The following is a 12,054-nucleotide window of genomic DNA, read 5'->3' as shown; positions in this document are numbered from 1 at the left end:
ACCAGAGCCCCTTATCTCACAGAAGTTCTATCTAATTTTAATGATAAGGTCATTAGGAAGACAGTTATAAAAAATGTTACAGCAGCTAAGAAGATGGGTATTTGACCCTGCTTGATGCTCTAGGTGTCTGTACTACTCCAGGTGTCTGTGCTACTCCAGGTGCCTGTGCTACTCCATGCATCTGTGTTACTCCACGTGTCTGTGCTAAGTTTTTAGGGGAGATGTCACACACTATTGGTCACCACAATCCATCACTAATTCTACCAACCAGGGATAATCAGAAAGCATTCCTCCCTTGCTTTCCCCCCAGGTCAACATAAGGTTATACATATAAACATTTCTCACAAAATTTAGAAAATAATTCATTTGGACATGTTTTATTCAAGTATCATCCTAATATTATATTCATCAAAATCAGTCATTTCAAGGTTTATTTTTTACTTATGAGGGTGACACACACATATACATGTGGAGGAAGGGAGCAGGAGAGGGAGGGAGAGAAGGAGGGAGGCAGAGAAAGAGAGAGTGTGAGTGTGTGTGTGTGTGTTTGTGAGTGTGTGTGTGTGTGTGTGTTCCCATGGAGGCCAGAAGAGGAATGTACCTCCAGCTGGGCATATGGAAAAAGCAGTTGTGACAACCTGCCCCCTCTCAGATACAGAGGATGACTATACCACACAAGACTGAGTGTACAGTGGCAATGACCTTGTCTCACTTTCCCTCCTAGTTTGTGACACTAGGGGAGCTGCCGTCAGTCTGGTCAGCTGCTAAAGAAAATACCCACACTTACATTGTTGGCACAAGTATTCTGTGAGAAAACGCTAAAGGCACTAAAAATAACAGTCCAGGTGCCCAAGCAGGTAGCCAGATAAAGTCAGTGCCTAAGGATCCTAATAGCGTGACAAGGAAATCAAGCGGCAACCAGGGCAGTGTGCCCACGAGTCCGCAGGTAGAGGAGGGAGGCATGAGATACAGCCGGAGCACCTGAGGTGTAGGCAGGCAATCCTGGTCCTACAAATGACTGTGAGTAAAACTACAAGGCTCAGGCTCTTGCCCAGATGGATGAAGTTGGTACCCAAGGGGTAGCGGGCCAGCTGTGAGGCTACCATAATGCCTGAAGGGGGAAACAGTGAGATCTCAGGCAGTTATGAGGACCTGCCAAAGAACCAGGAGGCAGTTTTACTTATGACAATTCTTACTTCTTGCTGATAAAATATTTTCTGGTTTGGGGACTGTGTATGCCACCAAGATAACGCATCTGAGAGCAAGGGAGGTCAGGGCACATGATTCTCTGCACAGAACACATCCTAAGGACTCCACTGAGGTTCCTGACGGTGACAAGGGTGGTCACAACTCTAAAATCTACAAAGTTATACACAGCACAGAAAGGGCCACTCCATACTGGCTCCAGACAACAGGAAAAAAACGCCAAACATCTTCTGTTTGAAACAAAAGGGAAAAAAAAAAAAAAAAAACCCTGCAGTTGCAGCTTCAGAGCAGGTAGCAGCAAGCTCCCGGCAACTTGCAACTCCTCGTGGCTTTGAGAGATGGTGTGGACAGGGCTGTGCGTGTAAAACCGGTTTCATTAAAAAGCCTCCGGTCATTCATTCTGCTTATTAAAGCCACTCCACGGTAGTATTCACAATGGAAATCTCCGCTGCTGTAGCAATGATACTAAAATACAATTAATCCCTCTTCCTGAAGAGTGTAGGTTTGTGCTCGAGGTATAGTGTTAATTGTCACTGCCTTGTAGCACAGCTTCAATTAGGAATCCAAATGGGAGCAAGACAAACATGGATCCCATTAAGTTCCAGAGGTGCTGGAACTGAAGCCACACCCAACACACACACACACACACACACACACACACACACACAGAGAGAGAGAGGGGGGGGTGGAGAGGGAGGGAGGAAGGGAGAGGGAGAGACAGAGACAGACAGACAGAGAGAGAGAGAGAGAGAGAAAGCTCTGCTTATTGAGACAGCAAACGGCTTCATCTGGAAAACTATAGTGACATCTAGTGGCTGTCAAGGGAAGTACAGAGCCGTGTCTATAGAAGTGTATTGCTACAGAGACCTTTTAATCTTAATGTCTGTAAAACTGCATTATCAGAACCATGTCATGCTATATCCTGCCATTGAACAATTCAAAGACTTAAAACCGAGTGAGGACATTTACTTTCTCTCAATTATTTAACCACTTAAAATTCTCAGCAGTGCATATTTTGGGTACAGGATCTTGAGGCCAAGGGCCCTTAGGCGGTACGAGCGTCTCCAGCAACAGGCAGTGTTTTCCTTTGTGGTGGGACTCTTGTGTCACCAGCATTAGCTTCTGCCCTCCTTCTCCTTGTATGTGGTGGGTCTTTCTGTACCTGTGTCCTGCCAAGAATAGAATAGCGAGAGTGCCCACGCTCATCCCAACCAATCAGCGACTGCGGAGACAGAGACCTGCTGCCTGCCCCAGAGCCCCAGAACAGGGCCTAGACAATGGTAACCGACAGCAGAGGAAAGGTGGTGAATGAAGTGATAGGCTACCCTAAGTCCAGACAAAAGCCCAAACCCCTTTACACTTAGTGCTTCCAAACTGTCTTTTAATTTTTTAGTTGAAAAAAAAAAAAAAAAAGCACTGATATTAAGTTCAAAGTTGTAAGACACAAAACTATCTATGAATAGCTGCCAGGGAGTTCAAGAGAGACAATCACAGGAGGGGGGATTTCCTGATTTACAAGAGAAGGGAAGGGCCTAAAAAGATCCCACAAGCACAGCCCAGGAGACTAAAATAAGCTAGTTTATGCAAGAGAATGCAAATAACAGCCACGCTAAAACAACAGACTGGCTTATGTGTGGAAGCAGACACCTGTCATCCCAGGCTGTGGACGGTGCTAAGGTAGAATGATGGCTAATTTGAGGCAAGGCTGGGTTAAATGGGTGAAAATGATGGGAGAGGGAAAGTCATCTCCATGTTGCAGAATTATTTATATTGGAATCAAGATCTTCTTATTTCTCGATTATGTAGAGGGAGCTGATTATTCTTGTGTTTAGAGTATTTTTCAGGATGGAGAATGCACACTCTTGGTATAGCACTTCCCTAATGGGCACTAGGCCCCAGTTTCTTCAATAGAACCACAGAGTACTTTGATATAATTCTAGTAATATTTCATCTGTATTTTAATAAATAAAGTTTACCTGAAGATCAGAGAGTAAAACAGCCCCACTGGTCAGCCTTACAGACCTGGCAGTGGTGACACACACCTTTAATCCCAGCAGCCATACTAGTTTGCCATAGAAACCAAGTGACAGTGGTGCTTGCCTTAATCCCTGCCCTAGAGAAGATTATAAAATGGGATAAGACAGCTCTCAGACACAGTCTCGTTCTGAGATTCCTGGAGGCAGGATTGCCATTTCGAACTGAGAGACAGGTAAGAGCCCGTGGCTGGCTGTTTTGCTCTTCTGACCTTCAAGCTGAACCCCAATGTCTGTCTCTGGGTTTTTATTAATTGTGCCACATACAATGACACATATTACCTCCTTCCTTTTACAATCGTTTTGAGGAATGAACACAAACATAGTGCTCCAACTCTGGAAGATGCATGGAATACCGATAAGAGTCTCCAAAGGAAACAGGACCAAGACAGAACTGCCTGTATCTGACGCTGAGGAAGACCACAGACCACAGCCCCTCGAGTGCTTCAGCCTTCTCACCTACTGCTCAGTCAATTAGTACTCAGGTAAAACTAGTATTTGCAACTACTTTGGATATGTAACCTGGGTACAAGGCCAAAATCAAATCAACACAATGAAAGAAATGTCTTCCCCATAGCCTTTGGCCTAAGACTGACAAATCTGGAGGATGACGGTCCAGCATCGGTTGACTTCGGTTAGTTCCATCTGGAAAACAGATGAAGTCACAAAGAAGCACACTATAGCAATGCCTAAGAGTTTAAATTCAGCGTGGCACTCACAAGCATTTTCAAGGTTGCACTTAAAATGTTTGCATTTCAAAGTGCATCTCATAAATTGTGGTGACTATAATACAAAATGCTTCCTAAGTCCCCTAACATGGAAATAAAAAAAGATAAAAGTTTAGAATGTAGCACTTATATATTGTGCTAATTAAGAGCTGAAGAGATAATGAAATTATCTGGAATATGGCAAGAATCTGCTAAAAGTCAGCATTGGGCATCTTGGGAATTGTCAGGAGCAGAAGTTAAACTCATCCTAAGTGGATCTTCCCTGTGTGGCAAGGAAGGAATGCCACATGCCACAGGCCAGTTTAGAAGACGTTCACAAGTCAGATGTCCTCAGAAGAGTCTACGTGTTCCACACTCAGTTGTCACAAGCAGTGGACCATGATGCAGTCAAGCAGCTGATTGTTCCCACAGCGGCTTCAAGCATATTCTCCTTCTTCCTTTGAAGTTCAGACATATTCCACAACTGTCTTAACCAAGAGAAAGTCTACCAACACTTTCTAAGCAGGTAAACAGTATCAAAACCACTTTCAGAACTGCGTGCGTGCGTGCATGCATGCCTACCTGCCTGCTTTTCTGTCACAGTCTGTCTATCTGTGCCAGGGTGTTGTATAGCAATCTCTTACGCAAGTAACCACATCTGACTTTCAAAGTGGTGCCTGAATCAAAGTCAGAGCCTCATGTTTGCACCTCAAACACCTTACTAATGGAGACATCTCCCAACTCCAGAATTCTTTTTTGTTTGTTTGTTTGTTTGTTTGTTTTTTGTTTTTGTTTTTCGAGACAGGGTTTCTCTGTAGCTTTGGAGCCTGTCCTGGAACTAGGTCTTGTAGACCAGGCTGGTCTCGAACTCACAGAGATCCGCCTGCCTCTGCCTCCCGAGTGCTGGGATTAAAGGCGTGCGCCACCACCGCCCGGCCAGAATTCTTTTAAAGAACGTCTACTAAATAATTCTGTTGTCATCACCATATTTTTCAGAACAAATGAAACAAAGGTAAAGAATTATACAGTCATTCCTTAAGTGAATGACGGTCATGATGAGTATAAAATGTCTTCTACAGATCTTTAAATAAATCACTTGAAGTAATTTGTCTTATAACTTATAATAATAAGTTATAAGAAATGATTTTGATGATTGCTTAGTAACATTTATATGGTGAAAAGGAGAAGCAATGTGTGTGACACATTGAACACCTGCCCTCAAATATAAACTAAGACTTTGCAACTGTTTTTAAGTAAGGACTCTGAACTGATGGTGCTGCTGTAGATGAAGAGGAGGCCCTAAACATGGCTGGGACAATAACAGGGGACTTGATAGCACCAGAAGAGAAGTAGGCTCTCAGACCAGAGGCTGATCAGAGAGATGCGTCTTCGAGCCTAGGAATGCTGGCTGCTATGAGAAACTGAAAAGAAGAAGAAAAAAAAGGCAAAAATTCTATCTTAGAGCCTTCAAAGGAATAGCCCAAGCCTTGACTTCAACCGAAGGCATTGACTTCACACCTCCAGGAGTGTGGGACAGTAAACGGCCCTGTTATAAGCAAACGAGTTCATGGTAACTTGTGACAGCAACCATGTGAAAGCAGCACACAGTTGAACGCATGAAACAGTGTGCCACGACTCACCCCTTCCTTCCTCATCTACTTAAAGACAAAAGCAGGTTTTCCCACATAAGCACCTACAAGAATAAGAACGTAGAGAATAAAATTATTGCCAAACCCTGTTCTCATTCTAGAGGGCAATACATTGTTTGTATTTCATTAAAAGAAGACCCTAAAACTCTCTGCACAATCCACAACCCAGAGAAGTATCCCATAAAATATTTGAGAAAAGATACTATTTTTAAGTGTTGATTACGTTTTTAAGTCTTCAAGAAAAATCTAGAGCATATACTTCCAACCAACTTGCAAGCAACCAAACAAAATCTTTTTCTACTAACTTCTTGAGGGATTTTCCTGCATTAGTATGAGATTTGACAGTGAAATTTAACTTCGTGTTTTGGTTCCACTATTGATGTAGCTACATCATGATTTACCTAGGGAGTGTGACAAATTCACAACATTTCTACCTTTGTTCCCATTCTGTGCTTTCTTTGTCCACCATCCATGGCGCCAAATGAAAGAGAAGGACTACTGAACACATAGTTATCTGTTTTTGTCTACAGGAAGAAAATTTTTGCGATCTGGTGGCTGTATATCCAGAAGGGACACTATTAGACAGTAATCTTATATCCTTACCTACACCTGTGTGAGCCAGGTGCTCAAAAAGGGTCCAGCTGTTGTCATCCACATAGTGGTTCTTCAGGATCAACAGCTGGCAAACATCTCGGGCGGTGATGTCACTGGGCACTTCTAACGCCCGGCTGGTCCCATCTTCGCTGTAGACTTTAATCACCTGTGTTTATGAGAAATAAGAGAAAGAGCTCAGGGAACCCTGCTTAGTGTCTCAGTTACTTTTCTGTGACAAAACCCCTGAGAAAAGAAACTGGAAGAATGATGGGTTAATTTTGGGTTCACAGTTACGAGAAATTTGCGCCATTTGGTGGGTTGTCATGGTGACCGGAGCTTGAAGCGCCTGGCCACACGGCATCTGCAGTCAAGAAGCAGAAAGAGATGAATGTTCAGGCCCAGCTCACTTCCTTTTGAGTACAAAATCCAAGGCCCAGCCCATGTAATGGTGCCACTCACATTTACATGAATCTTACCATGCCAATGATCACAACCTGAATAATTCTTCAAACATACCAAAGTTTCTGTTTCCATGGTGATCCTTTATATCTCAGACATTCAGCATGAGGATGGCTTAACTAATAAAATGGTTACCATGGAAGCAAACTAATGTGTCAATCATGTCCCAGTGATCCACACTCTGCTTAATGCAAGAGAGCTGAGATCACCTGCGCTGCCACACCCCACATGACACCAGTCAACAGTCCTCATGTTGGACTTCACAAGCTGAAGACTTTCTCTTCCCAGGCATCTGCTGATTTGCATATTTGAGCTATACCTCCCCACCCTTGAACCGAGTGCCAACGACCTTGTCTTGTATAGCTATAGATTTGATTTTTTTTTTCTTCAGAACTTCCACAAGTAAATGACATCATAAAATATTGTCCTGTGTCTGCGATTTCACTTAACAAATCGTCCTCTGGGTTAAGACATGAGGCAAATAAATTTTTTTTTTTTTTGACAAAAAGCTTTACTATATAGCCTGAGCCGGCCTCAAACTATTTAACTCAGGCTAGCCTGAAATTATCAGTGGTCCTTCTGCCTCAGACTTTCAAATGCTGAGATAATAGGCAAAAATTACTACACTCGACTCAGGATCTCCTCCTTCTAAAAGGTCCATTATGATCGCATATATGCATAAACACTATAGCTTCTATATACATCTTTCCGCTGTGGGGACACAGGTGGTTTCTATACTGTGGCATCATTAATAACTTTACAATGAGCATGAAGCTACAAATGCCTATAACAGATAGCAATTTCAGTTCCTTTGAGTGCCTACACATGTGCACCGGGTCACATGGTAGTTCTCTGTTCAATCTCCTTAGAAACAGCTCTGCCATTTCTCATAATGTTGACTAATATGCCCTTCTTCCTGCATCCAAATGGAAGCTTTCCTCCTTTCTGCTACATCATCTCCAGAGTGACGTCGCCTGGTCCCTGGGAGATGGCACCCTATAGCGTTTCTGATTTATCCATCTCAGTGCTCAGAGCTTCTCACAGCCCAGCCAGCTGACCATTAGACTGCAGGGAAATGGTGCAGATCATTTCTCACTCTGATTGCTTCCCGATGTTGAGTTGTAGGAAATAGTTACCAGCTTTATCAGATATATGACATTCACATATATAGGCAGCTCCTTGCTATATGCAGACTTTCATTAAAATATTCCATTCAAACAAATGTTATTCTTGTAAGTCATCAAACTTGCCAACTGAGCACAAATTCCCATAAAATTCCTTGCGCCCACACCTAGGCACCTAGCCACTTTATTCAACAACATCTATCTTTTCTCCATCGTCTAAATTAAATTCCATTTGATGACCATTCTGCCATTTCTTCACCGTTCAGGTCTTAATTGAAAGCTATGAGCTTCTTAGCAATAGCCTACATTTTCCTTTCCATATTTAAATTTTGTAAACAATCCCAAGGAATTTGGGTGCTCAACACCGAGACATAGTCATAAAGCCCAGAATACAACAGACTATCTGAACAGATGTCACCATTTCAGTGGCAGTTTGGGCAAGGGCTCGCTAGGTATTCTCATGTCCCTTTAACACTCCTTTTCTCTCCTACAGTCCATGCGGCCATGGAATTGAGTTTTAGTCAGCAGAATGCTGGTGTAGGAGGTCCTTCTATTTATGTGTTGCTTGCATTGGCTAATGAATAAAGAAACTGCCTCGGCCCTTTGATAGGGCAGAACTTAGGTAGGTGGTGGTGGGGGGGAACAGAACTGAATTCTTGGAGGATGAAGGGCATAGTCAGAGATGCTATGAATCCTCTGTCTGAGACAGACAGTGGTTAGAATCTTTCCCAGAAAGCCACTGCCACATGACGATATACAGATTAATAGAAATGGGTTAAATCAAGATGTGCGAGTTAGCCAATAAGAGGCTAGAGCTAATGGGCCAAGCAGTGATTGCAGTGATTTAATTAATACAATTTCTGTGTGGTTATTTCGGGGCTAAGCTAGCTGGGTGGCCAGGACGAACAAGCAGGCCTCTCCCATGCAACAGAATGCAAGCTTGTGGAACAGTGAGCCTCCAGATCTGTCCCATAAAATTCTACCACATGTCCTGATTGTCTTTCAGCACCCTCCCACAGAATAAAAACAACTGCACAGGCCTTGAGGAGACTAAGGTCATGGGCAGAAGGAATTCTTGTCCCCAAATGACTTCAAGAACAATTCTCCATTAGGAGTATCCTTGTGAGTAAGAAGCAAGTGTACACTCTGTTAACTCTGTGACTTAGGAGTGAACTACTAGAGCATCTAATGTCCAGCTGAAATGGCACAGAGTTAGTAGTTCCTACAAAGGAGCCACTCAGCATTCGCCAAGCTGCGCTCTGTATGAGACTCCCAAGTAGCAAGAATTATCTGTATGAAGCTAGTAATCAGATAAGCATGCACATGGCAATGGAGCCATTGCATAGCTGTGCGCACAGACCAGAGTGAGAAGCAAGAAGATGCAGTCCAGAAAACAAGCCTATCATAGGAACACCAGCATTTACACATGGCCAGTAAGTCAAGCACAGACAGTAGAGAAAAAATGTGCCAATTCAGCCTTAGTTTTTAAAGTAGCCTTTATTGTATTACAATAATTCAGGTAAATTCTCTCTTACAATGGAGAGGTAACCTAAGGTAGAAAATCCTTCTGTGTATTAATGGGAGGATATTTATTGAAAGTATTCAAAGGTTTATTCCTTTGACCCAGCAATTTCACTTCAGCAAAATATCTTTAAAAAGTTGTTTTGCTAACTTTTGAAAGTGACTTTTAAGCCAACAAAACATTCTTCCTAATTTTAATGACCTGAGTGATCAACAATAAAAGAAAATAAAAATACCTCCATAGAACAGACTGTTGTTTGGGCAACCTTGAAAACATTACCCAAAGCAGATGCAGTCAGCATTCACTGCAAAGCCTACCCACATTGTACACACAGTCAACATTCAATATACCTTCTTGGCATTCAGTTTGAAACTATTTTACACCATGGTAAATATAATTACTCAAAAATATCTTTGCTGAGGAACGTTCTTTGTACATACACCTTTTCAGTGGGAAGAAAACAATTCCAAGTAGGAACTGATTTAATATGGCAGACCAGAGTTGCAAAGCCATCGAGGCGGCCATGGAGCATCACGATTGTTGCTGAACTTCCTTTCCCATCATCATCTGTCTCTCAGAAGTTCCCTGTCTAGCAACTTGTGTGGAGTTTCATGGTGCTGTGTTATCATCTTGGTAGGTTGTTGCTTGTAGGGCATGCCTCCTACATCTGGGTCTGGGCTAGACCAGGGCTGACTTTCTACCGGACACACCCACTGGGCCCACGCTGCTGGGCTTACAGTGTACTTGACCAGACTCTAGAAGGAGCTCCTGCCAACAGTCATGTGAGCATAGCCATTGGTTAAGCAGCGGAGCACCGGATTCAGTGCAGCAATGGTGTGTTCCAGAGCCAAGAACCCAGGCAGGGTATCTGGAGAAGGATGGGTGAGCTGCAAAGACCCCTGCAGCTTCCCGACTGCCCTGTGTATTTTCTTACAGCAAACTCTCATCAGCTGGTGCTAGAGAGGCCTGCTTCTTATTTTCCAGGTCCACCTTTCATTTCACGGGAGCTACGGAAATGCAAAAGCTGGAGACACTCAGAAGGTATGCACGATGGTAACCAAGGGCAAGGAAGGCACAGGGCAGGGAAGAAGGCTGGGAAGCACACAGTCTACCCACGCACCCAGGACGCCATTGCTTTCCTCCACTGTCACAGATTTTCAGGATTGCCAAGAATTGAGACATGAGACCTGAGAGCCTCATTATTTTATAATGCCTATCAATTACATCTGTCACTAGCATGTAAGTTCTACTAAATTAAATTTCAGAAGCAAAGCCAAAAGAAACTTTTTGTGAACTTGGGCCGGAAGGCAACTGAAATTCACGGAATAAGTGTAATTGATTTCAAAAAACAATATGTATTGAAAAGAAACAATACTTTGGTTTGAATTCCATTTCGAAGGCCGGATTTTGAAAAAAAAAAAAAAAACTGCTGATGTTTTTCAAATCTTTACTTGTGTATATGTATATATGTGTGTATATGTGTGTGTTGTATGTGTATGCACATGTGTATATATGGGTGGTATGTTTAAACATGTGTGTGCATTTTTGAATGGTATATGTATAGGGTGTATGTGTAAGGTATGTGGTATGTGTGTGTGTGTTTGTGTATGTGTGTGTACTTGTGGGGCATATGTTGTTGTGTGGATGCATGTGTATGGTTGTGGAGTGTGTGTGTGTGTGTGTGTGTGTGTGTGTGTGTGTGTGTGTGCCAGGGCTGGGTGTGGTTTTACCTAAGTTGGCATTTTCCTGCAGCATAACCCTGGGGTCTCTGGAACCCATGCAGTAAGAGAACATTTGTCCTGTTATTAGTGCAGAAAGGCAATTGAAAACTCTGTTCAGTGTCTATTTATTGCCTTTAAACATGTGAAGACAGAAAAGATAACCTAAGCCTCAGCTCTCAAGCAGAGTTTGGTCTCGTGCATAAAGCATTACTACACTAAAACCTTTCTATCCAAGAAAAAGAAATCGACTCCTCACAGAGGCCACAGGCCTGGTGTGTGTAAAACTCAAGCTTGGACTGTTAAGGATCGTGGGAAAACAAACAGCACACTGTTCTTCAGGTCCCTTAGAACATAATATTAGTATCCTGTTTCCTCTAGAGCCTAAAAGCGAAAAGGGGCTGAAGTTTATATAATCATGATATTTAATAAAAGGATATTATTATTCATGTGTAGTTAAGTGACCCAAATTCCCAGCTTGATTTATGGTGTGAAGAAAATAGGATGAGAAGACTTAATATCACTGGAAACTGTACACCAAAAGAAAGAAATCCTGCTTGCATCCAGAGAATAGGAACCGACTGGCTTTAGCAACGATGGGACATGTGACAAGTGACGTAGAGCTCTGCTGGCTCTGCTAATAGCGTCTCTCCAGCATACACAGACAGCCCAAGGGAAACCAAGATGCATGCAACGGCTGCAACGAGACATCCCTCTGTGTGCGCAGATGACTGACAAACGGAGCAAGCTGAACCATCTCCACCTTCAGAGCAGGTTACAGCTCCAAAGTCTGCTCCAGCAGCATACGCCCGAAGCCCAAGGAATCGCTGGCCACATGGCGCAGCCCTTGCAGGGACACAGTCTGGACTGGGGCTGAGTGCATCCGTTCACAGGTATATCCTAGAACATGCTTAAACCCTTGCTCCATCAACTCTTCTTCCATACAAAATAAACAGAGGGAAGAGAGTTCAAAACCCACCCACTCTCTTAAATAGGAGACACACAACAACAACAAAAACAACAACAACAAATGGTTGACTTC

General features: G+C 43.0%; 1 protein-coding gene across 2 annotated transcripts in view; it reads right to left on the bottom strand.

Annotated features, from left to right (window-relative positions):
• The window catches only part of Grb14 (growth factor receptor bound protein 14), a 112,276-nt gene that overhangs the window by 36,945 nt on the left and 63,277 nt on the right, over positions 1-12,054 (bottom strand). For both annotated transcript variants that reach the window (XM_038337031.2, XM_038337032.2), the window contains one exon: positions 6,199-6,355. In XM_038337031.2, coding sequence (XP_038192959.1) covers positions 6,199-6,355 — 157 coding nt within the window. The remainder of the gene's footprint in view (positions 1-6,198; positions 6,356-12,054) is intronic.

Source organism: Arvicola amphibius, chromosome 7, assembly GCF_903992535.2.
Source record: "Arvicola amphibius chromosome 7, mArvAmp1.2, whole genome shotgun sequence".
NCBI classification, from domain to species: Eukaryota; Metazoa; Chordata; class Mammalia; order Rodentia; family Cricetidae; genus Arvicola; species Arvicola amphibius.
Note: the sequence above shows the minus strand (reverse complement) of the source record. Positions and strands in the feature narration are given on the sequence as shown.